The 26,986-nt window shown below is 39.6% G+C and overlaps 1 protein-coding gene across 1 annotated transcript; it reads left to right on the top strand.

Moving 5' to 3' along the window:
- Window positions 1–4,903: 4,903 nt before the first annotated feature.
- Window positions 4,904–25,135, top strand: lypla1 (lysophospholipase 1). The gene is given in 9 exon segments (NM_001005699.1): window positions 4,904–5,029; window positions 12,837–12,868; window positions 13,309–13,374; window positions 15,097–15,144; window positions 19,550–19,620; window positions 22,036–22,109; window positions 22,583–22,684; window positions 23,027–23,203; window positions 24,414–25,135. Coding segments are annotated over 9 exon segments (693 nt in total). The 5' UTR covers window positions 4,904–4,960; the 3' UTR covers window positions 24,468–25,135.
- The last annotated feature ends 1,851 nt before the right edge of the window (window positions 25,136–26,986 follow it).

Genomic DNA, 26,986 nt, shown 5'->3' with positions numbered 1-26,986 from the left:
AATAATAATAACACATCAGACAAATAATTGGGTGGAGAAAAACGGCTGCATCTTTATTTCCATTTAAACAAGTAGCAACCATTATTAAATGGCATACTTTAAAAGATTTCAACATATCCTGTCCAGCCCATAATTTTTTAACCTAATTAAGGCTGCCTATTTAGAATAATGATAACATTGCACCAAGTTAACTCCAAGCTGGTTTTTTTTACAGAAATAAAATTACTAATTCCATCAGCTGTGACAATACCCTTTTTTTAAAAAAAAATATTGTCATTCCTTGGGTGGGTGGCCAGGTGGGTGCAATCCTCGACAAAATTACTGAAAATTCCTTGGAGCCAGTTAGATGGAATGAAGGTAAATCCCAACAGAATCCAGTATTTAAAGCCCTCTGGTGACCCCATATGTTGCCAATCCCACAGCACCTATGAAATCTGCCCCCATGACATCATCATATCAGCAACAACACCTGTAGCCATTCACTCTGAGGCATCCCTCAATGGTGGGAAAAAACACTGGGGGTCATTAATAAACACTGGGCAAATTTGCACATAAGTAGTATGCCATGGCAACCAATCAGAAGTCTGCTCTTTTTGTTATACCTGCAACTGGCATAACACCCAGGTGCAAATTTGCCCAGTGTTTATAAATGAGCCAGACTTTAGTGAGTTGGTGCAGAGCTACTGTAAATTATTAACCCCCAGTTTGCCAGCAATTTTCCTATTCAATATACAAGACCTATTAACCCTTGATCCCAACATTCTGGAAATAGCACCAAAATTATTTTTCAAATTAATACACACTTAACTTATCGACCCAAGGTGTAATCATGCTAATGATTAGAGCCTGCTGCATCACTTAAGGGCAATGATACACTGGGAGATTTGTAGCCAGTGTTAAAAAATTGCTACCACTGGCTACAAATCTCCCTCAAATACCTTGCCATAGACTAACATTGGCCCTAAGGCCAAACGATCGAATTAAAACAGCGGATATATGGGCCATCAGAATGAGGACAGCATCAAGGAGCTGATGCTGTCCCCGATCCAACAGGGAAATCAAACCTGCATGATCGAGCCAATTTTAGGCCAGATATCAATCAGGTTGGCCCGTCGGGGGTGCCCATACATGGGCAGATAAGCTACCAAATCGGTCTGAAGGGCCAAATCGGCAGCTGAAATCTGCCCGTGTATGACCACCTTTACTCAAGTGCCAATACAGTTCCTGCACTTACACTCCATATAGTTTTACCTTTTCCACAGAGAGTTGTTAAAGCTCATTATTTGTAGGAGATAAAGGTGGCATAAAATATTTATATATAATATCCAAAATGTAAGCGTGACTCATTATCTTATCCACTGTATCTAAAAAGCTGTGCACATTCGATACACCCTGGAATCCAGAAAACAAAATGTACTCAGCAATACAGATAAGCATTTTGTCAGATGAGGAATTAATTTCTACTGTATAAAGTTATCATACCTGGTATACCTGATAAACAAACCATCAAGTCAGGGTCATTAATAGTAATATGGTCACAGTTAAGTGACCGCATCAATGAGCCGATGCTGCCCCCGATCCAACTAAATTTTTTAACCTGCCAATCGATATCCGCCCGATTTCAGGCCAGATATCGGTCAGGCAGGCACCTTAAGCCAGACTTGGATTTCTTTCTATTGAGTGCCATTCTGATATCTACTGGGAGCTGCTATATTGCTACCTTCCCATTGTTCTGCTGATCGGCTGCTGGGAGCGGGGTGATAGTACTCCAACTTGCAGCGCAGCAGGAAAGTGTGACTGAAGTTCATCGGAGCACAGATCAAATGGCTGTAGCACCCCAGGAAATGGCTATCCCCATGTGAAATTTCAAAATTAAATATAAAAAATTCTGTTTGTGTTTTTGAAAAACAGATTTCAATGCAGGATTCTGCTGAATAAGCTCAATTACCTGATGCCTTTTGAAAAAAAACATTTTTTCCCATGACAGTATTTCTTTAAAAAAGCAAATACCTCTGAATGAAAAATGCCCCAGATGTGCCAGACCCCTAATTTTAATGAGCTTTTAATAAAACCTTTTTACTTGCATTTTTACTTTGACTTTCAGCTAGGAAAACCAGATTCCTAAGGGTAAGGCTAATGCCACACGTAGTGTAAAAGCTGAAAAATGCTATGCTCAAAAATGCCCCTACCTGTGTCTACACCCAAATGAATGGAATACGCTTGGGTGCACGCACATGTAGCCGATATCCGACGAAAATATAAAGTCTCACGTTTTTTTCGCCGATATCACCTACTTGTGCCTGCACCTGAGTGTATTCCATTCATTCGGGTGCAGGCAAAAGGTAGGCTGAATTTACAGTAGCGGGGCGTATTCTCGGCAAGTGTTTTTCGGCTTTGCCGAGAATAGCCCATGTGGCATTAGCCTAAAGAGATTTCTTTTCCCATGCCAAGTTGGGTTTGGGATCTGTATGAAGGAAGACTGTTTATATTAGAATAAAGATAAAACCATCCATATATAACAACTATTTATTAAATACACAGACACAAACCAGATATTAATATCAACGTGGTAAAAAAAAAAAAAAAAGAAAGAAAAAAATCTATTGATACATGTCTTTTTGCTTGGTAAAGACTACAGAAGACTTGCATTTTAAATAATTTATTGTTGCTGCTCAGTTTATGATTCCAGTAATAGGCTTGATAAAGGGCTGGTTTAAGCCCAAAACGTTGCTGTGTGCACTTGAGTAAAGTCACTTTTTTCTACAACATTTCCGGAGTGCTGCTGTTTTTTCATTTTATCCTGGATATTGTTTTACCCTGGCTGAGGGTTCAGCTTGCACCTGGGGCTACAATTAGCCGGTTTGTCCATTGTGTAGCACACCTTAATCAATTTGTTGAGTTATAGCATTAGGCACAGTGTTGTAAAAAGGGTATAAAACAGTAAGCAGAAACTCTATGATGCAACAGGTCCCTTCTAATTACAAACTACGGTTATGTGAAATCTATAATTTTAAAACTTACTAAAATAATTTATTTCACATAGTTGAGGATAAAAAAAAAGTTCACCAAGCCAAACCTTTGTCCCAGTTAAACCTGCCTAGTAAGTTCGGAGGAATAAAATCTGAAGCCATCTCAGTTTGCCTCAGAGGAGGATAAAACAGGAAATATGCATTATTTATTTATTACTTTTCTCCCATGGGACTTAAAGCAAATTACAACAATTAAGGCAGCCATGATAGGTGCACTAAGTACTGGGACACCAAGAGGTCAAGTGACTTGTGCAGGGTTAAAAGAAGTTGCTATTGGGAATCAAATCATAGTCTCTAGCATGAGATTCAGCATTAAAGTTATCAGCCTCATTTAACCTCTAGGCCAACTCCTCCTCTTTAGGCTGAATGTATTATACACTTGAAGATCAGCTTGTTTTGCCAACCCTGGGGCTGGGCCAGATCCAGCTTATCCGATATTTTTGCTTCCAGGTCAGCTGCCAAGAAGGACCACAATCACTCAACAAACAGCAAAAGAATTAAAAAAAATACCCAACTGAATGTCAATCCTAATGCAGATTAAAGTCTGCAAGCAGCATTTCTTCTAAATGAGCTTGTGCTTACGTGAGCAATCATTTTGTCTTTGGATTGTGAGCGATAAGGATCCACTTGCATTAAAGTCTTACAATACAATCTGAAGACTGGGGGGGAGGGTTGATGTAGTTACACAGCAGCTAGAGGATCACATCCCTAAAATAATAAAATGCGGTCCCAGGGCTATTCTAATAACTTGCCCTGGGCACATAAATGTAAAATGTCTTCTGTCATAAAAGATATCTATGGTATGAATGTACAATTAATACATGCACTGGGAGAGACGTGCTGTGTACAACCCATGATTGTAAACACTGCAGAATTACAATACCTTGAGGGAGGCACAAAATTGAAGATAAATCTCATTATAACAATGTGTTTACTGTTTAAATATTTCAGTGTAATTTCCTGCTGCTATTTAAAGGAGACAGAAGTTGGGTGATCCCTGACATAAAAGCAGCCCACTTAGCCACTGTAGTTGCCCCCCCCCCTACAAATTTTCAGTTGGTCGTCATTAATTCTTTGCATGGTTTTCAAATGTATATCCTTCCTTTTCTGGTGTTTTCAAACCTTGAAGCCGAGAATGCTGTCTGGTTGTTGGAGGTCACTGACCCTGGCAACCAAAACACAGATTGACTTTAAGGGTTCAGTATTTATTGTTGCACTTTTTTTCATTTCAGGGCCTCTACTATTTGTTTCAAAACTGCTACCTGGTAGCTACGGTAACTAGTCCGTAGCAACCAGATCGTTCCAATTCCAAGGCTGGGAATTGCAAAACAAAAAAAGATATAAATTCAAAAATCTCAAATTAAAAAAATAAGAACCAATTGCGAATTGTCTGAGCACCCTGCCCTCGTTCCCATACAAAAAGATCATTTTAGAGCGAGCAACTTTCTTTAAAAACTGCAAATGCAGCTCCGCACACAAGCAGCGATATCCTATCAATGGGCGTTACAAGGAAATACCCCACCAGGGGGAGCAGCCAGCCCCCCCCCCCACACTAGTGCCGAGCAGAGCCCCCTGCTTCCAGCTGTGCGTACTTTGTGACTCAGCAAAGCACCCCGGCTCCCAATACAAATAGAATGAATCCGGCCTCAATGTAGCCCCGCCCACAGGCCCTTCTTCCTCAATCAGTGAGTAACTGAGCCGTGGCGTCACCTCAGCTCCCTTTAATCTTACGTCCCACTTCTCTGCTTTCCTAAGTTAGTGATTGGCTGCAGGCGTTTCAGGTTGTGACGTTTCGCTCAGGCACGCCCAGCATTTCTCGGGAACGCGTGTAGGGGGGAACTAAAGGGTTGTATCGGTGCGCGTCCCCGTGAGCCCGTTACAGTTCAAGCTACCCGGAGCCCCAATAGGAACAAGCTGGGCATACTTGGTGTATGTGCGGGAACACCATGTCCGCACCCTTGCCTGCTATCGTGCCCGCCGCCAGGAAAGCCACGGCCGCGGTGAGTCATTTGAACTCTCCCATGCGAACATCCTGGGTGTCTGTGCCATGTGTATTCACTGCTACTACTGGGGGGGAGTCCCCATTACTCGCACTCGGGGAGGTGGAAAAGATCTCCAACTCCACGGATCAGTCCATTTTTTTGGGGGGGGGGTTATGCAAGTTTTGGAGTTGTGCGGGGTAAAACTGCCCGTAATAACTCAGTCTCTAGCTTCTGCCACAATCACGGACATGTTTAAAAGTACACAGTAGAGCCCAGCCCTATACTGGATGTAAAGCAACTGTGCAAAAGGTATGTCTCGGTGCTGTCTGAAATAGACACACTTTAGGCACAAATACTAGGGCTGTCCAACTTGTAGCCTTCCAGTTATTAGACTTCAGTTCCCAGCATCCACCCTGCCTGCTGTACAAGTCTGTCTGGGGGTGTGGAATTGAGAATTGAAGGTTGAATAAAAATGCCAGAGGGCTGCAGGATGCCCAGACAGAGCCATGCCACCCTGTGTGGAATACATAACAAATACATATGTACAAGCTGCAGTGCTATTATCCCACTATTGGATGTATAGCAGTATTATAATAATCTAAAAGTGGAGGTAGCCCTGGTCATCAGAGCTTACAATCTGCAAATTTAGGAATTTTAGGGGAGGGTGGGGCACGGTCTGAAGATATTTAATACAATTGGGCTTTGTGCCAACTGATAGGATCAGGGAATGTGAGCCAGATATGTCTCGATTAAGGGTTGATGGGAAATTAGGAATTGTGAGGTACACCGAACAAAGCATTTAATCCTTCATAGCCATTAACTAAATAATTATCGGTCTTGTCAAGTGTCCTCTATTGCCTGTACAGCTGCAAGTGCACTTAGGGCTGTGCCTAGAGCGTGTCAGGTTCCCAGTGTCTGCAGTGCAGAGTTTGTACTTCATGACTTATTGTCTGAGTGCAAGTAAAGCCACTAAGGATACTATCCCAAGGTCACAAGCAAAATACTGCTGCTGCTAGATTGTAGCTGGGTTCACTTTATATAGTTACACACTTAAGAGGATAGAATTAGCTTTCTATACCAGTATGATGATATTTATATCATACTATACGTTTTTTTTAATGGGAACATCAGAAAGCCTGAGAAAAATCTCATATATTGCACTATTAACATACACCTGTTTATTGCTTAATACAAGTTTAAAAAACAAAGCTTTACCTTAATAATAGCTCTAAACCTGGAGCAGTTTGGATAGCTGCCCAGCATACTGCCTGTAAAAGAAAATGAGCAGGGGGTGTGTCCTTTGAATCATTCCCGGAAGTCTGCTACCATTATATTGACTGCTCACAACAGTTTATGTCCTTTTATTGAGCTTACTGCTTCTGTTTGTTGTTTGCAGCTCCTTGCCTGTATTATGTCCCCTTGCACAAAGATTTACTATTACAGTCCCTGTTTACAAAGCCCTTGTTGAACTCTTTCCTACTGGCTTGTCTGTGTTGCTGAGCATGCAGGAGTTTACTGAGGGAAAAGGGTCCACATCTTGATCACTCCTTAAGAATTATGTGCACATAGTAAATGTTAAACCAAAGTGTTCATTTATCTATATAAAAATTTACCAAGGCAGGCAGCACGTGAAGATATGGAGCTGTTCTGGCCAGTAAACTTATCTAGCAAAAATTAAGCAGTGAGGTAAGAGATCAAAGAGGCTCTGGAAATGGGGTGGCACAGCAGGCTGGAATATGGATTTTAGATTTGTAAAATAAATATATAACAGGTAGGGCATGATTGAAAAAAGGAGGCTGCAACCATGTCTGTGATGCTTGTAGCAATACTATCCCATCACATGGTGGCTGGTTACCTTTGTGTAAGCTTTAAATGGTATCAGTACTGAGTTTAACTGGCTCCCTGCATTGGTCACACCTCAGGCTGTAAACCCCTGTATTGTTTATGCATGTACTGGTAACACTTTTGAGCCCCTATGTTGTTCACACATTGTTCACCCCTCAGACCATAAGCACCCACCTTGTTCACCTGTTCACACCTCCATGCCAGCATTGTGTTTCTGTATGTACGGCCTGCCCTATGCTGCCTGTGTGTGCCATACTCTACCTGCCATATGCTGCCTATATGTGCCATACTCTGCCTGTGGGAGGTGAACCTGGCAGGGGTTTGTTCTAGGGGTTTGTTAGCAGTTGGAAATAGTCATGAAATGGTCCCTAAGTTGTGTAATTATGTGACTTAATATAATTCTTTCACCTATGAATGAAGGGTGATAATCCCCACAGTGAGCACCAACCGTTTGTGTTTTTGCTGTGCTACCACCATTAGTGTGGATATGGTCTTAAAAGCTCTTGTAATAACATGGGTGTGGTTTGAAGTGGGCGGCCTATTTGAACAACACAGGTACATGAAGCATTCTGCAGTGCTTTTATTTCTTTCTCCCCCTCCCCAAAGGGTGGCTGGTAGTTCCGGTGGAAGAAAAACCACGTAAAAAATTACAACAATTTTACACTGGCGATGTGTGACAAATTTTCTAGCCGTTTTTTACCCAGAATAATAAATATGCCCCTAAGACTAAAGACTAGTTAAGGTGACCATACTTGAACAGATAAAATCTGCTGACTTGCTCCCTCCAGACCAAATCTGCTGCTTACTGGCCCATTTATGGGGCTCACTGCTGACCACTGATGTCTTGGCGATGTCGCCAAGCGAGCGGATCTTCACCCCATATTCCCACCTACGGGTGGGCGATATCGGGTAGCAAGGGACTTAAAAAAAAAAATAATAGGGCCAAACGATCGGATTACATTTGAGGTTATGGGACAGTCGGTTCGGGGACCGCATCAACGAGCCGATGCGGTCCCCGATCCAACTGGATTTTCTAACCTGGCCGATCGAGATCTGGCCAATTTCAGGCCAGATCTCGGTCGGCCAGTCCGCTCTGTTCTGCCCATACACGGGCCGATTAGCTGCCGAATCGGTCCAAGGGACCTTTACTTTGTAGCTTTAATACAACATATAGAGCAAGAATCTCTCAAACTCATGGCAAGGTCACTGACAGACAGCATTGTAAGGTATGACCGGTGAATGCTTTTGGCAATATAAATAGGATAAGTCTGTATTGCCCAGTCAGCAGTTTCTGCATAGCGGTATTGTGGTTGATTCCAAGAAAGAAGAACTACAGTGTCACGGTATGGAAGTGCTTGTCTGCTTGTTTTGCAGTGGTTGGCAAGTACCAGCCACAAATGGTTTTCATTCACCTTCCAATGTGTTTGTAATCCAGCAGTTTTTTTATCACGTATATTTTACACAGAATGTGTTTGACTGCTTTCAAGTGGCGAACACCATTCTTCTTTTGGGATGTTTAAGCACAGCAGCACTGAGTTCTAGCACGCCTGCTGATTCATTAATCTGGGTTGTAAATAGCAAGCAAAGTTTAAGATATGACTTCCATTCATTTAATCATGGAAAACAAATTGTCGAATATGAAATGTTACTTATTTTTTCGGATTGTTTTTGCAGACTGTTAGGCCGATGTCCCATGGAGCATGTTAGTCACCCACAATGGATCTCTGCTATTGCGGGCAACTAACTGCTCTGAAATGCTTTTCCACTGGCAACAATAGGAGTCGGGAAGTTGCCTGCAGGAGAAAACTTTGCGATACTTCGGAAAACTGAAGTGATGCGAAGGCCTTTCCACCAGTGATTCCTATTTGTACTGGTGGGAAGGCATTTTGGAGCAGTTAGTTGCCCATGGTAGCATTTAGGGGCACATTTATCAAAGTAGATCGAGTCCGAATGGGAAAAATTTTTATTTTTTCTGATTTATAGATTTTTTTTTTTCTGATTTTTGCGTAATTTCCACAATATTTTCATTAAAATACGCACCTTTTTCGTGCTTTGCGTCAATTTGTGTGACAAAATCGCATGTGTCACAACGACTGCTTTGGTATCGTGACTTTCTTTTGGCCAGGTTGGAGCTGCAGAGTGCCATTGAGACCTATAGAACAGTGGTCCCCAACCTTTTTTGTACCACGGACCGATTTCAAGCAAGTCAATTTTTCCAAGGGTGGGGGGGTGGCGCAACTAGTGCAAAAGTAAAAGTAATTATTACATTTTATATTTTTATGATTATTGTTATTTCATTTTAAAATATAATACAGCTCATCATACAAAATCAGTGGGAGACCTGAGCTTGTTTCCCTGCAACTAGATGTGCCCAGCCCCCTTGCTCTTCTTACTCCCACCTAAGTGTTGACATCCCCTGCCACTTAGTATGGAGCTTTAAGTACTGTGGTCCTTGTCGTGATCAGTAGAATACTTCCTGGGCTTAGCATAGCTGTTGTCATAGCTGTGTAACACATCGGGGATATGGGATCACAGGTAATTGGGAACAGAGGTGGCCCACTTCAGCACAGCCCAGCACTGGTCCCCGGCCCGGTGGTTGGGGACCCCTGATATAGAAGGCTTCCAAAATCATGCATTGAAGGTTCAAAGTCAGAAAGGTTTTTGCGCCGTTTACAGTTGTTCGGATATGAAAATTTTGCAACTTTTGGATCGCACCACAATATTTTCCTAACAACCATGACACAAATTTTTTCCAATCGTCTTTTTAATTGCAAAAAATTGTAGTTTGATAAATGTGCCCCATAACCTAATTTTTTTCTTTTTTACATTTTCTTTCTTGAGTCCCATTTGTATTGGGGGAATCTGGGTTCTGGGTGGGTGTAGGATTTTAGGACAACTTGGCTCATGTATCTTTTACTGATTTGTGCGATCCTAGTTTGCCTTTGAAGCAAGGAGAAATATAATGGAGAGCTTGAAGGACAAAGAAAATACAAGAGAGGACAAGCTAAATTGTTGTTTAGTGTAATTATTATTACTAAATGGATGCTAACCTCAAAAAGGTTCTTTGCTTAGACATGAATAGTATAGGGTTATACTGTATTGTCTTTAAAATTATTTCCTAGCCTAGGAAAAAAATTATAAAGCTCTAACACATTCCAGAGCACTGTCCAATGATTTGGCTATGACGTATAACAGCTGGCTGAGAGAAATTAAAACATTTCTAATGATAGAACAACCATACATTTAGTTCAATGATGCTTTATATCTTGGTACATTTAGAGAAGAACTTGCTGTTTCTCTACCCTGGAGTTACGGAGGGGTTTTTGCATCTGAATTCAAGTTCTTTATTGCAATATTAAGTATTTATAAAATGCCAATATTCCGTAGTGGCTTACACTGAAAAGGTAAACACATAAAAGTACAGACAACAAGGTGACACTTGCAAGCATAATTAGTCCAAACCATGACTTCTCATGGTATTGGAGTTGAACATTCTGAACTGCAAGTCCAATAGCCTGAGGACACTTACAGGTACATACATAATGGATTATTGTCTAACCTGGAAGTTATTAGTGGTAGTTTGAGGGTTAGCATTCATTGTGTGATGCACTTCTCTGTGTTTTAAGTGAGGGAAAGTAGCAACCAGCAGATAACTATGTTGGGGCTTAAGAACGATTCCCTTGCAGGCCACATGAGGGGCCAGCTTTGAATTGTTCTGTTCATGGAACAAACAGAACAGCTGTGGCTCCTTTAAACGTTCTTATTGGCAGATTCAAGTTTAGGACCTGCCCGACTTCCGTACCAAACAATAACCATGGTAAATAGATATCAATTGGAATGGTCTGGCAAACCTATATGTACAGAAAATTTATGAATCCTTTCCTACAATGTTATTGATACATGTATGCCGAGCTTTACAGAGTAGCTGAGCCAAAAATAACCCAAATGTTAGAGCACATTTGTATATGAAAACAGAGGAGAATATCTATTAATAGGAATATGTGAGCATCCTCTGCATATGGGTTAAATTACTTAATTGTTAGTGCAATGTTGCAGTATGACCTTAGTTGTCAGACTCTATTGTTTTCAAATGTTACTTAGCCCATAATATATAAAACGGGGTTAAAGGTATGGCAGTTGTATTAGACAATAAATTGAATGGCCTTTCTGTAATATCCTGGTTGAATTCAATGCATAACGCAAGGTTATAGAATGAAACCCACTCCCATGCTTTCTGTAAAATCGAAGTGTCAGCCTAATGCTAGCATTTCTTGCTCCAGAGAGGAAGTACAATCATAATAGGTTCTTGTGTCACAAATGGGTTCCTTGATGTGTAGGAGAGCTCTCTGGCTACAATTCTACATTCAGTCAGTAAAATTGTATAAAATGACCAGTGGGCTAAGAAGGCTGGATGTATGAATTCTTAGAGCTGAGTGTTTTATATTGTCCAAAGAACTTATTGCCTCCAGCATCACACTGCATGATACCATCCATGTTGTGTGTATTTTTATTTACGTATGTTTTACGTATACATCATTTTATTGTACAGTGCTACAGAATATGTTGCCTCCTCATAAATATCTGCTGGCCTTACTTATCATGTCATAAATACAGGCATTAAGTGGTCTGGTCGGGCTGCAATGCAATTCAGCACTTCCTGAATGACTATCAAGCCCAATGTAAGTTGAAATATTTAGCTTATATTGCAGCAGAGTCCAGATAACTGAATCTTAGGGAAGCACTGAATTTCTAATTGTTTGAAAATCAAAGTCCTCCCAAGAAGATTTGACTGCACCAATTGCATATCATAACTTGCATATACTTTTCATTCAAATTCTCCTTATTGAATTTTTTAAATGAACTTGCAAATTATTAAGTGAAGAATTAAAATGACTTATTAAGTGAAAATTGTTTTAGATAACCAGTAATTAAACTGTGTTATTCAAATCGCAAGTCTGTGCAGTGTAATAAATACAGGAAATAGCCCTTGTTGGTGCATCTAAAGAACCTTATCTATGCCAGATGCATCAGTAGTCAGCTACTTTTTTGACATTTGTCCACTCCCATCTTATCATTGAAACCATCTCATACATTCAAACAGGTGGGAGACTCAAACACCTGTCATTTAGGGCATCCCTGCTCTTGCAGTGTCTGAGCTATACAAATTAGGATTTCTATCTCAAATAAGGTAAACGGCGCTGGGCTTCTGGATCTTTACAAAATTAGTAGAGAATGAAGTTCCTCTGTTCAGCAAAACAGAATATTACTTCTGCCTTTGCGACATTCCTGGGATAGATCATACACAAAACACTAATAAAGTAGTGATACTACATGTATTGCCAGGTAACTACTAAAATAAAGGAAATCAATGTGTATAAATAAATATGAACTGAATACTGAAAGCGCGCGGGTAGGGTTCTCTACCAAGTCAACTAAGATCACTAATGGTGCTATCACCATCACTACAGTTGTGCCAGCCCTGTTTTCGTTAAATTCTTTCTGCTCAATGAATCTTCCAGACAAAAGCATATCTAGATATCTTGAAATAGTTCGAATCTTGCAGTGGCTCCGTTTTAGTCTTATCTGGGTAAATTATTTGGATCTCTGACAACTAGCTGGTAAGTCATTCTAGATAAGGCTAAATGAGTATAGACTGGAAAACATTAGTGTACATGGGATTGTTTGGTGTATGAGACCCTGTTAAAGACTTCCAAGATAAATAATTGAATTTTCATCAGGCATCACTGGGTATTGTCTTTATACAACCAATGGATATTGGAGAAACTGAACAAAGTAGCTTTATTTATATAAAAAAAGGGGCATGGTGTAATTGTGTGTTAATAACAACAAAACCAGTTTTCACTGTTTGCTAAACATTGTGGTTTAATTACATTATTTAATGGTGAGGTTCTGCCTATAACCCTTGAATTAGATCTAATTTTGACTCTAATTTTGAAATTTTTTTTTTTTTTTTTTTTAGGTTATATTCCTACATGGGCTTGGAGATACCGGGTATGTATGTTTCACACTTGAGTGCATATTACATAATACGTCTAATATACTGCTGAAGTATTGATTGATTAAATACAGTATATGCAGGACTGGTATATAGTGGATAGAGGGCTATATATTGGGTACTGCTGAAGCTAATTTTACAGGGTAATGGGAGTGGGGCTGACTGCCGTTGCATCGGGCGCAAAACAGCAGCAGTAAAGAGGATATGGCATTCTGGGGACAACTTGAAGGCATATGTCTTTGTTGTTAGTGGATTATTTTACCCTTAAAGCATTTGGCATTTCCAAATTCCTAACCTTTGAAAGGAATGCTGTGAAACATGCGGCCGATGCTACTTTGTGTTCCCGATGGACTTGCATGAAAAATGTCCTTTATGCAAAAGGTTTCAGGCGAAGTCTGTGTATTATAATGCTATGAATGTACTTTACACCCCACAGGCATGGCTGGGCAGAAGCAATGGCAAGTATCAAGAGTCCACATGTAAAGTACATCTGTCCACACGCGTAAGTTTGTTTTGTTTTTCTACCTGCTATGGAAATAGTACTGTCAAAATAAAAAAACATTTCTTATTCCTGAAAACCTAAAGCTTGATTAAGTAAAGCAAAGTAACCGCTACATTTGGGTATTTGGGTCAAAGTGCATTTTTTTGGTACTTGTGTGACTATTTTGTATTTCTTTCCTGGGAAAAAAAATCACAGCAGTATTATGGCTTTGTTGAAAATTACATGTTATTATTGAAATGGGGTCAATTATGTTAAGGCAATATAACCCTAAAGTGCTAGTGTGTACTCTTTGTTTGTTATGAGTTAAATGAATAGGGCTTCTGCTGAACATAAATGTTGCTCATAGTTGTGTGCTGGCAGATGAGGAAGTGAAAAGGAGCAAGCGCTCCTGAATAGGTTTTGCACTTTTTGTCCATGTTTTAATCATTTCTTGAGAAAAACAAGACAAATTGGAATTGAAGCTACTCCATGTTTGTAACTTGCAATATAGATCATTAGATTACAAATGTATAACCCCAATCCTTCACCTTTTGTTGTGGTTGTTTTGTAAGAAGCAGTCCGTAATGTAGGAGGATTATAAATGCTCTTTTAATCTAAATATCATGAACCAAGCATGGAGTAGTTTCACTTTCCCTGTGCGTCCTGTTTAGCTCAAGGAATAAAAACTGATTTTTGTGATCAATAATAGACACAAAAGTGTAAGCCCTGTTCAGTATGTGTACATGTATGGCCAGCTGTGCCACCAATATAATTGCTGGTAGGGAGATATAAAAGCATGGAAGGGCTTTCTCTATTGACACCAGGCGCATGAATTGTTTATTCCACTGACCTAATTGCTCTATCTTGGCTTTCTCAGATTTTGTTTGATTTTTCAAAAACATAGTTTGTCTTTTAATAATGCTACATTACATTACATTACATTAACATTTATTTATAAAGCGCCAACATATTCCGCAGCGCTGTACAATAAGTGGGTTACATACATTGGACATACAGAGTAACATATAAAGCAACCAATAACCGATACAAGGGGTGAAGAGGGCCCTGCCCAAAAGAGCTTACAATCTACAAGGAGAAAGGGTTGAGACACAAGGTGTGGGAATGGGCATGACCAGAGTTGTGAGGTGGGGCACAGGGTATTGCTAAACTAGATTAGGGTAAGCCTCTCTAAATAAATGTGTTTTTAGAGATTTCTTGAAGGCAGAGAGATTGGGAGAAAGTCTGACAGTTTGTGGGAGTGAATTCCAGAGAAGGGGGGCAGCCCTTGCAAAGTCTTGAATGCGAGCGTGTGAGGAGGGAATGAGAGAAGAGTTGAGGAGCAGGTCAGTAGAGGAGCGTAACAAGCGGGTTGGATGGTACCTAGAGATGAGTTCAGAGATGTAGGGTGGGGCAGAGTTATGGACTGCTTTAAATGTGAGGGTCAATAGCTTGAATTTTATCCTGGATGGTAGGGGAAGCCAGTGCAGGGATTGGCAGAGCGGCACGGCAGAGCAGGAGCGGTTGGAGAGGTGTATGAGCCTGGCAGCAGTATTCATTATGGACTGGAGAGGGGACAGTCTTTGGAGGGGAAGGCCAATTAATAGGGAGTTACAGTAGTCCAGGCGAGATATTATAAGAGAGTGAATAAGAATTTTAGCAGCATCTTGGGTGATAAATGATCGGATTTTGGAGATATGCTACCTTATCTTGTCCGTATATTCACCACTATTATTGTAATTTCAGGCCCATAATGCCAGTTTCGTTGAACATGAATATGGCTATGCCTTCCTGGTAAGTACTCCTGTATGCTATTAGTGTACATCATCCTTATTGTATTTAGTGAAGATTTAATAATCATTAGAAATTATTTAGTTTGTTGGTGGTTTGTCACACTTTGTGTCACTGGATGAAGTATTTTATGACAAAGGCTGTAGTGTTGTATTTATTTCATTTAAGGGTGAATCATGGCCTGGTGTATTCCAAGAAGATTGGCCATGAATCAATCCAACTACAAATACAACATTAGTGTGGTTTTCAGACATCTCCTAACTGATCTTCATGTTTATTGATTATCGGCTGTCCTATTATTCTGTTCTCCAACCTGCATCTGAAAATCCTTTCTGTTTGTTTAGGTCATTGACTGTGGCACATAAATAGTGATTCCAAAGCTTTTTATAGTTACTTTTATAACTTAGTTTTCTTATTAAGCACTATGCTATTCCACTTGCTTTCTGCCAGAAATATACTTAGCAGTTGAAATTAATGGGGGTGGGGGGCATACTGATTGGCACCCCCAGTAAATTGGGCTTTTCTTGTCATACAGCATCCTTTCTTTCTTTGCCTTTAACTGGACTCATTGACTTTCACTTCTTAGATTACTATCCCTTTAGTTCCTTCCTATACTTCCTATTTTACCTGCTTCTTTGTGGTTGACTCCTGTTACAGATTTGTTTCACCTTCTCTTCTCTCATGCTTTTCATATCCACCTTAACATTTTTCATTTTGTCAAGACCAAGTTGCACTAAAAGTGCCAGGGTACTTAGTTTCATTTCTTGAATTTAGGAGATAACTGTGTGCTAATCATATTTATAAATTTGGCTGTACTGGTAAAGTGTCAGTTCAGTTCCGCATCACCACAATGTGATCAGGACATCACATAACACCGAAAATTTTGCAGCCAAGTAGAGAGCTTTGTTTTTCAGCTCCTCTCCCGAAATGTAGGCCAAGTATTCATGATCCTTTTTCTTGGCTAGCTTAGCAGGTGTTGCCATATGCCAGGACAACAGCTCTCCTACCACAGATATTTCCTTTGTTGTAAAAACAGTGCAAACTCTAGAACTCTGATATACATATACAGGTATGGGATCTGTTATCCACAAACTCGGTTACCTAGAAAGTTCTGCATTAAAGAAGAATCATCTCCCATAGATTCTATTATAAGCAAATAATTCCAATTTTTTAAAATGTTTTCCTCTTTCTCTGTAATAATAAAACAGTACCTTGTACATGATCTCAGATAAGAGATAATTAATCCTTACTAGAAGCAAAACAATCCTATTGGGTTTAATTAATGTTTAAATGATTTTTTAGCAGACTTGAGCTCAGCCTATCCACAATAGTGCTTAAAGCGGACCTGTCACCTTAAGAAATAATTTCAAATTGTTTTCTATTGTGTTTGGCAAGCAAAATAAACTTTACTTACACTATATAAATTATTTTAATCTTTTTTTCCTTCAGCCTTGGAATTCACAATTGCAGCAAGCAGGCAGGGGCCATTTTGTGGACACTGTTATCAAAGCAGGCATTGCATCCTGCCGAAATCTTGTTTCTGTGCCAGTATGGGGGGACCTGATGCCCATGCCTATGCACTGGTTACACAATTAGATGGTGAGGAGGGAGGGGCAATGTGGGAGAGCAGCAACATCTAAGAAGTTCTGAATTGAAAGTGAAAGTAACTGTTTGCCCCACCTCGGGGCAGGCATTATATGATTGACAGCTGGGATTTTAAAATGCTTTTATAATAGGTATGGATGTGGTAATAAAAAAATATTTTGGGTTTCATGTTTAATTTGAAAAGGACTTCTATTATACAGCTTTTTATGTCTGGGTGACAGGTCCACTTTAACTGAAGTAGAACTTTTTATCAAATAAGTTCTGCCTGTGTAAGCTTGCATTCTTCATTGCATGAACTTTACAGCACACTTGTGATGCAGATGTAAATGTCACTGATTATGTCAGAGGGAAAATGGCCGCCAGGTGACAGCAGCTATTTGTTTTGGAAAAATGTGATGGTGCTGGCTAACAGAGGGGATATATGCACTACAAATTATGTGGTGTGGGTGGGGGAAATGTACCCAACTTCTATTAGAAAATGTAGGGTTTACTTGTCCTTTAAAGTATGGTGGTCTAAACTATGGAAAGATCCCAGATCTGAGCATTCTGGATAACAGGTCCCATACCTGTATAGAGAAAATGATTGCAATTCTGTATATAAAAAAAATTACTAATGCTCTGTAATAAGTAGTAACTAATCACATACAAATTTCCAGTGAGTTGCACAATTTGTTTATTCTAAGGCTTCCCACTTTTTTCTAGCCTTTGCGTCCGTATAGTCCAGAGGTTATGCTGTTTGCATCCCTACCCCACCTCTCCATCTTAAAGACATGAAAAGGTCATTCCTGTGAGGATCTTCACTTTGTAATTGTAGAAGAACATAACGTTTCTTTTGTCACTGTTTGTATGTCTTTCCCTAAAGTAATACAATATGAGCCAGTGTGCTTCTGACACTTTGTTGCTGGAGGACTTAACATACTTTGAGCTCTTGCTACAGAGCTGAGGAGCATGCCCATGTATCTGCATTGCTGCAAATATAGACAGGCGCATAGTTGTGAATCGCTGATAACTGCGGTAATTGTGATAATATGCATATAATACCTACAAAAATGTTTGTGCAAATGGCTTTATACATGTTTGCGTGCCCTGCTCAACAGCCACTTGATGTACAGATGCATACATCTACTTCATGTACATACTTCCGCAACTGTATACGTGCTGTGATGTAGTGGCGCTATCTGTAGCAGCCAGAGCCTATGGCTATCATTAACACTTATCACCACTATCAACATCTATCAAGTTGTTGATAGTCTTATTTTTCTTACTGAATATTTCTGTTTAATAAAATACACAAGAAAGCAAACTTCATCTACATTCTAGGCAGATGACAGCAAGTATTTACTGTAGGTTTATTTACTGCAGCCCAAAACATTGGTGCAGTTTATCATTTTTACATACAATCAAGCAATTTTAGCAGAAAATCGTGTTCCTTTGTAAATGGTTTACAGATTGCTACAGATCTGTTTATGCATTATTCAGTTTGTGTAAAAGTGAAGCATCACAGGGTTTCCTGGACCCCATGCACATAGGCCTCCATGACGATGATTAGTTACTAAGGGGTAGGCATGCTAGGCTCTTCAAAAGGTGCATGGCACAAATTTCGGTTTTGGAGTCTAGCATGTCGCACTTTGTTGGCAATGATGACTACCCCATCGATCTGTGGAGCTTACCACTTAAGGTGGCCATACAGAGGCCGATAAAAGCTGCTTTTGGACCACGTCTTATTGGGCTGCGTACGGGGCCCTCTGATGGGCCTACCCAACTGATATCTGGCCGAGAATCAGATGTTGATCAGAAAGATTTAAAAATAACAGGGCGAAGAGGACATTTGTTGCTGTGGTCCTTGACTTGATGGCCTGTGTTCCATAAATGTGGTCCAGTCATTTTGACCTGAGGGCCAGATGATCAGATCAATTCTATATAGCAACACCTCAGGGTGGGCATATCGGGGAAAAATCTGCTCATCTGGCTACCTCACCAGATGAGCAAATCTTTGTGTATAGCAGTTTTACATAGATCAGGTAGGTTATAGGTCCTCACTAAAAGTTTCTGTAGGCAAGACCTGCCACCATTGTGCCACAAAAAAATCAAAATACAGACTACGTAACCTTTTTTACTCTTGAGCCACATTTAAATACAAAAGAAGTTGCAGAGCATCACAAGCACGAAAAGGTTCCTGTGGTTGGTTATTTGCTAGTGCCATGAGGCGGCTCTGTTTGACAGTACAAAACCAAAAAGGTGCTCTCTGCATCTCATGAGCAAAACCAAACTTCCTGCATGTTCATTATTGCTTAGTAGAACCTTGAATCATAAATGCTTGTAAGACCCTTCTACCTCATATACACTGATTGGAATAAGCGTATCTAGCTTCTCAAACAAAACCTTCAAAATGATTTCATCCTCGGCTTTATTTACAATTCCCATATTCTTGATTAACAATGAGTTACACATTTAGAAAGTCAATTTTAATGCTATTTGTTAGTGATTATTTCCCATATACTCTTTTTGTATATACTCTGGTAAGCTCTAAGAAGATAAGATAAATATATTTTCCATTCAATATCTTCTATTTAACATTTAATTGGCTTGTAATTAAAAATTTAAATTGTCTGCAGAGCCTAGAAAGCTTACTGTTGTCTGGAAACACTGTGGCATTAACTTCATGACTCATTAAGCGCTGAAAGAGTAGTATTTCTTCACTTGGGAGATCTGCATCTGCATTAGGGAACATTAGTAAATTAGAATGCAAATAAAATTATATGCTTAAGTATCATTTTTATTAATAGTTATTTATCATGTCCAGGTTTGATATTATTGGACTGTCTCCAGATGCTCAAGAGGATGAGGCCGGCATTAAGCGAGCTGCAGAAAATGGTATTCAGCTTTTTCAATGCATTACAACATTATTTATATAGATTAAAAAATGAATTTAATTTCATTTTCAGGTTAAAATCTGAAATGTTTATAATAAAAATTCCATTGAGGATATTTGCAATTTACCTTGGGAAGAAATATTTGCTTGTCTTATGGGAGAACCAAAGCACAAGAAAGAATATGACTAGAAATGCTGTATTTATATATAGAACTCACTATTCCAGCCAGAAGGTTCAGCCCGGTATTATAGTAGTAATGCCTTCAAAGTTTTATATAGACCCTCCCCATCCTCTGATCTTGTTAGGCTGTCTTTTCATGGTGACACTGTTAGTGCTTATTGTTCTCTAGGCTAATTTTGATAACCTAAGCTTAGGGTTTGTTGGAAATCATTAAAGGAACAGTAACGCCAAAAAATGAAAGTGTATGAAAGTAATTAGAATATAATGTACTGTTGCCCTGCACTGGTACAACTGGGGTGTTTTCCCCAGAAACTTATATAAATAAAGTTGCTCTGTAGCAATGGGGGCAGCCATTCAAAGGAGAAAAGGCACAGGCACATAGCAGATAACCGATAAAACGCTATTGTATTCTCGAAAGGTTAACTGTTATCTGCTATGTAACCTGTGCCTTTTCTCCATTTTTCCAGCTTGAATGGCTGCCCCCATGGCCACACACCAGCTTATTTATATAAACTATATTAGCAAAAACACAACTTTTACCAGTGCAGGGCAACAGTACATTATATTTTAATTGATTTAAAAAAAACTTTCATTTTTGGTGTTACTGTTCCTTTAATACACTAGCAGAAAGTGAAGTTACTTTTGTCATAGAAGCTAATGCTGTACTGATCTTTAATCAATTATGATATACTGTGCATTGGTTTCTGTGTCGCCATTTACTATAAATATGAAATTGTGAAGTTTGTATTTTGTATAGATACCGTATATTGTGAGCATGGGCTGTAAATCAGCAGAAACAGACAGACATAACATGAACAGACATAACATGTAGTAAGCATTCCTAGCCTAATTCTTCATTGAGCTTTTGTTCTCCTTTTAATGATCTGTAGTGGTGTGCTTTCCCATTCAGGGAGTTAAAGGAGACATTTCATATCACCTTCATATTCAGTTATATGATTCATCTTTTCTCAACCTATGGAATCTTGCAGAAAAAAAATGATCTGAATGCATTTTACCTGCTAAAATCGTTTTTATATCAGAGCTGCAGAGAGATCTTCACTCCTCTGAAGCTAAACTGAAATGAGAGATGGGAGTGTCTCTTCATTCTCCCACAGGAAATGGTCACAGCACTGACTGACAGGCTGAACTCTGCTGTAGCAGGGAAAACCCCTCCCAACCCCCTGCCTGTGTATCTGTTACCAGTTACACATTTAGTTAGCATTAGGTACTGTATATTGCTTTTACTAAGTATTAGAAAAAGATTTGACTCTTTTATAAAGAGATTGGCAGTTACAGCAGCATTTATGAGTCACAAAGGCAATGAATCTGGCACAATGTGCACTGCAATGCTAGTTGGGAGGGCTGGGCGGGGCCAGGAGCAGCAGAGGAGAGCAGGACCCAAGTGTGACTGACGTGCCTGCCGAAATGACATCATCAAAATCGCCGCCCATGTCTCCACCCCCAGGCTTTCTCCTAGTGGATGCGACTCCTCTATAGAAAGAAGCCAGAGCTGGCGGCCCCAGCTACAGTCAGCCTGTTTCTGCTAGCCGGAAGCCCTGGAAACAGGAGGGGCTTCAGCAGTTTCACAACAATTGCATAGTGTTCTTGAATAATAGGGGACAAATAAAAGTTGTTTTATTCAATTTCATAGTACTAGCTACAATTTAGAATAAAGTTAAAAACAATGGTATATGTCTCCTTTAAAGAAGAAGGAAAGTCATTTTGGCATTTTACTGCCAATAGATTTGCCACATTAGTGCCACCTAGAATAGAATATTTATTCTGCAGAAGCCATTGCCATACCTGAGTAAACAGCCCTAACAGCTTTCTCTGTTTGCATATGACAGCAGCTGCCATTTTAAATAGCTTTCTGTTTGCAGTCTAGCTGAGATCACACATTCCGGGGGGAGGGAGTTCTTAGCATTCTTATGGGAGGGGGAAGCAGGAGAGAAGAGAGAACTGTTGCAGACTCTGGCCACAAGAATTAAAGCATTGTCTGAGAGAGGAAGTCTGACACCCAAACAACATGTTTATCAAAAGAAACACAGGATGTATTGTCACCTTTTTTATAGAGGACTGCCGATGGTACAATTGTTTAGATTGTACCATCTAGTGGTGTTTTTTCATAATTTGCACCATGGCCTGTTGATTTGCTTACAGCATGGTGTAAAAGAGTGTTGTTAGAAATTGGAAATCCTTTCGTATAAACTTTTTTTTTTTTTTTTTTTTTCTCCAGTGAAGGCATTAATAGACCAAGAAATAAAGAATGGCATTCCTTCCAACAGAATCATCTTGGGAGGCTTCTCTCAGGTAACGTGTCTGAACTGAATGCTTTTTAAAAACATCATTGTTGAAGTCATATTACACAGGTAAGGTAAATTAAACTTGTGCACGTGCAGACATAAGATAGATAGAAGTACAGTTTAGTAAACCACTAGTAGTAAATTACACAGCGCTTCATTCATTTTAGAGGCATATCTATCATAGGGTGAACGCTCGCTTTCAGATATTGATAAATATGCCCCTAAATACCCCATGAAATAAATATAGAATGATTGAATTTCCCTCTGGTGGGCCAAGGCTAGCTCTGTTTCACCATTTGTTACATATGCTTTATATTGTTAACTTAAAGTCGTACCAAAACCTCATTTCTAGGGTGCATGATATTATTTAGAAGTACCTGTAGTTCATTATTAATGCTGGCTAGTAAAGTGAATGTATAGTGTGATTGTTTTGCACAAACTTCATTAACGCATTTACTTAATTATTAATTTTCTTTGTAGGGAGGAGCCTTGTCACTGTACACTGCCCTGACTACACAACAGAAATTAGCGGGTGTTGTGGCATTAAGCTGTTGGCTTCCATTGAGATCTTCCTTTCCTCAGGTACTAGCCCTCTTAATTCTATTATTTATTTCTTACTAAGATGTATTTGCAGATTCAGAACTTTTTCATAGTGCCCTGTGTATGATAATTAAAAATTAGATCATTGTCAATAAAAGTTTGATATTATTCTCTAGTGACAAGCCTGCAACTCCTATCCAACCCCAGCAATGTCCATTCTCTATATAGGAATTAGATACACTATGCTGTGCAATTGTGTGAGACCAAAATCAGACCTCTTAATTTTTAATGAAAATTCTCTTTTGGAAAGAAAAATAAAATACCTTTATTAAAATGTTGCAGATAAAATTTTTTTTTTTTTTTTAATGATCCTGATCTATCTAGGCTGCTGCTAATAGTGCCAACAAAGATGTAGCTGTTCTTCAGTGTCATGGAGAAAGTGATCCACTGGTTCCACTCATGTTTGGCACTCTAACCTCCGAGAAATTAAAGACTATAATAAGCCCTGTAAACATCAATTTCAAGACCTATTCAGGATTAATGCATAGCTCATGTAACCAGGTGAGTGAGTGGTCAGTGATATGATTCAGTTTGTTAAATTACTGTTGCAACTGAGTAGGGTATGCGGATCATAGTGAGAGGGGTATGCTTCAGAAGAAAGGAGGGTGTAAGTCCTCGTTAATGGTTAATTTGTTTATTAGGTGCTTGTGAGTTTACTTAGAATAAACTAGAGGTTATAAACCTATTTAAGACCAAACAACTGTGGTGATTTAAATTTAAAGATGGTGTATCGATAGCAAGTCTGACCAGCGCAAGGAGGGAGCTCCCGGTTTAGGCAGCCATATTGTGACACTCGCATGCACTTGCTCATTATGCGTATGCGTGTGACATAGAATGGTGAATCATATCCACTGTTGGGAGGCTCGGTCATTATGCGCATGTGCGGCAAACCACAACCTCCAGGTGCAGGCAGCCTAGCAATGGCGGGGGCTGTATTTTTTTTTTTTTTTTTTTTATAAATAAACCTATTGTTGCCCTCACTCCTCAACCTTAAAGTTTTTAGCTTTGCTACAAAAAACAATATCTCTATAGTAGTTTTTCTTATAGTCTGTAAACAATGATCCCATAAAACTGTCAACTGCGTTGGTAAAATCCTCTATAGAAGTACCAATATGCAAAGTGTGGTTCTGGTGGTAATAGGTGCTACATTTTGCTGTTACTTGAAGAAACATGTATGATGTTCGTTTTCATTTTCTACAGGTGGCCATACACAGGCAGATTTTAGCTGTCTAGTCGGCAGCCTGTGTTTGGGGCACTCCGACTGGCCTACCTGACTGATATCTGATATCTGGTGAAAATTGGGCAGATATCGATAGGGCAGGTTTAAATCTTTTAATGTATGGGCAGCTTAATTTATAGTAGAGTGTTCAACGCTAATTGATTGCTAGCATCAACTGCTCCTGCGTTTGTAAAAGAGCCTTTCTGTGTACTTATGCATACGTGTTAAACCCTTGGCATGCTGGAAGTTCTGGTCAAATGCAGACTGCATTTTGAGTGTCATAAAATGCATGATCTAAAGCACTAAAAGTGATAATGGAGAATGAATAGTAAAAATGTATCGATTCTAAATCTAAAAATGCCAAATCATGTAGTGTTAGAGTACAATATAGAATAAAAAGTAGCTGGGATATTCAAGAAATTAAATATTTAGTTTTTTTTTTTTTTTATTTAGAATGTAAAACCTGTTTTTTTTGTTCTTTTATTGTAACAGGAGATGACTGACATCAAGCAGTTTATTGACAAACAACTACCTCCAGTTAATTGACATCCTCCTGAATCTTCGTAGTACCTGACACCAGCAACGGTTACTAACTGAAAAGGAACCTTATCAATAACTGCAAATAAAAACTTTGTACAAAGAAATCACAGACCCTATTGGATAGAGGATTCATAGCTGCAACATATACTGCAGAATAAACAAATAGAAACCTAGCAAACTGTTTGCTATAAGCTTCCTAACAAAGTAAGGGCTAGCTAACCTTACTGTAAGAGCAGAGAGCCAAAGTCACCCTGTGTAGCACAGAGGAACATTACACCTTCTGAAAAAAACATTTTTGGTTGGTTACTCTAACTTGTTCCTTAGCTGTGTGTAAATTATTAAAGGGCAACTGGCATCCCTCCAGATATTGCTGAACTACTAATCCCAGCATCCCTGACTTCCCTAGGCTGTCAGTGGATTGCTAGGAGCTCGGCAACATCTGGAGGGCACCTATATGGCCAACCAGAGTTTACAAATGAGATGGCAATGCTAAAATGCTAGTTTATACATATTTGTAGTATGCCTCTTGTTAATTTAAGAGAATTTCTGAAACAGTCTTCAAACAGTAATGTTACATGTTTAAATTTTATGGTGGGATGTATTTGTTGTAAAGTGCCATGTATGAAAGCTTTCAAATCCCTTTTCTCAAAGCAATAAAACAGGAGAGAAAAATTCCTTTTGCTACTGAAAGAATCTAAATAAGGGCATGCACAAATGATACTACAAGGGATTAACTAAAATAAATGAAGCATCAAGGTGCTACAAACAATATAAATGTAGTACAGCATCTGCTTTCTCCACCTGCCTAGATTTGTCCAAGGCTCGTAATTGCATTGCCAACATACTATATCCCACTATATTGTGAAATGAAATTGTCCAGTATATTTATTTACCCATAATAACCACTTATATTTCATTTCTGAAAAGCTGTAGTTTTGTATGGCAATGTATATGGGGGCAAACCATATATCTACAGGTGTCCTTCAGGGGCAGGCAAAACCAACCGGTCGCCCTAGGCAACACAGTCGGCCACCCCGCCCCTGGGTCATTTCCCCCGCCGCATAATGACAAGGGAGCAGGACTAGGGGTAGGCAGGAGAGGTACCTGCCTGGCGCCCCCCACCCCAGTGGTTAATACCTAGACAGGTGCCTCTTCTGCCTACCCCTAGTTCTGGCCCTGGTGTCCTTTAGTACTTACTTATAATAAAGCACTTGTGCCCTGGGTAAGCTGCGCTCTGTTCCTCACATGGAAAGAACAGAGCACAAATGCAGTTGGTAAGGACATGGGCCTGTTGTGGGCTGCACCTCCTGACACTCCATAACTTGCACATCTGAATAATGCATAGTGCCTCCCCAGCCCACCCCTCACCAATACAGTACTGTCTAAGGCAGTCAGTGCTGTATTCATGGGGTGGGGGCAAAGGTCTCTGGCTAAAAACAGGACACAGAGACCTGCAGTAATACAGGAAAGGAAGAATGTAGTGCGCAAAGTACGATCTGCAATGAACCCTTATGTCTCAAGCCATGTTATCCACAATACTGAGCAGCTACCCCTGACCCAAATTTTTAAGCATTGTGTTATCCATGATTTTATTTTGGCAGCTAGAGGTATTTGCATTTTCCCACCCTTTCCTTTCTGTACCAGCAGCCCTATAGCAGTAATGATCCACAGTTCACAGCAGTTTGCCAACTTTCATCTTGTTAGGCTGTCTTTTTACTCTCTGTAAAACTGCATGGGGTCAGTGTGCTTTGGCAGCTGTTCAGAAGCTAAGATCAGGGATAGTCGGAAATTATCAAGCAGAATATTTGGTTCATCTGTCTTGTAATGCAGAATGTACCTGTTTCTGAGCTACTCTGTAATAGGAATTTGAATTGCTTATCGGTATATTGTGAGTTGGCCCATAAGCCCAGGCAACTGACAGCAGCCCAGAACATGTGCAGAAGTGAAACTACTGGGGGTATCTTCTCGGGTCTTTTCTTGCCTCTGGGGGGGGTCATTGACCCTGACAGCCAAAAAACTATCCCTCTAACTTTTTATTACTTATCTTCCTTCTCAGTCTCTCCCCTATTTATTTTCCAGTCTCCCATTCAAACCACTATAACTAGACCCTAGCAATCAGATAGCTGTTGAAATTCCACCCTAGAGTTCTGCAAAATAAAAATCTATTAAAAAAACACAAAAAATTAAAAGGTTTAAACAAACTATAAATGGATGCAATATATTCAAAATTGGTTTAAAGGTGAACCACCCCTTTTATGCTTTAGTTTTTCTTTATAGGACCAGTATACTTTTCTGCAGAATTGTAAGACAAGGCAAATACGTATGCTAGCATAGCTTTATGGTATCTCTACTGGCTATGAGCAACAGTGTTAATATTTCACAGGTAGTTTGTCTCCCTTATTAAGCCAAATCCCCCTGCTGTTATAAGGAAGGCTGTTCCAGGTTCAGAAACAGTATAGTACTGCTGCACGGGTCAGTTTCTTAGCCTTTGTATAAGTACAGACTGAAAACATTGCCCCTCCACT

The sequence above is a fragment of the Xenopus tropicalis genome, chromosome 6, assembly GCF_000004195.4.
Source record: "Xenopus tropicalis strain Nigerian chromosome 6, UCB_Xtro_10.0, whole genome shotgun sequence".
Lineage (NCBI taxonomy): Eukaryota > Metazoa > Chordata > Amphibia > Anura > Pipidae > Xenopus > Xenopus tropicalis.
Note: the sequence above shows the minus strand (reverse complement) of the source record. Positions and strands in the feature narration are given on the sequence as shown.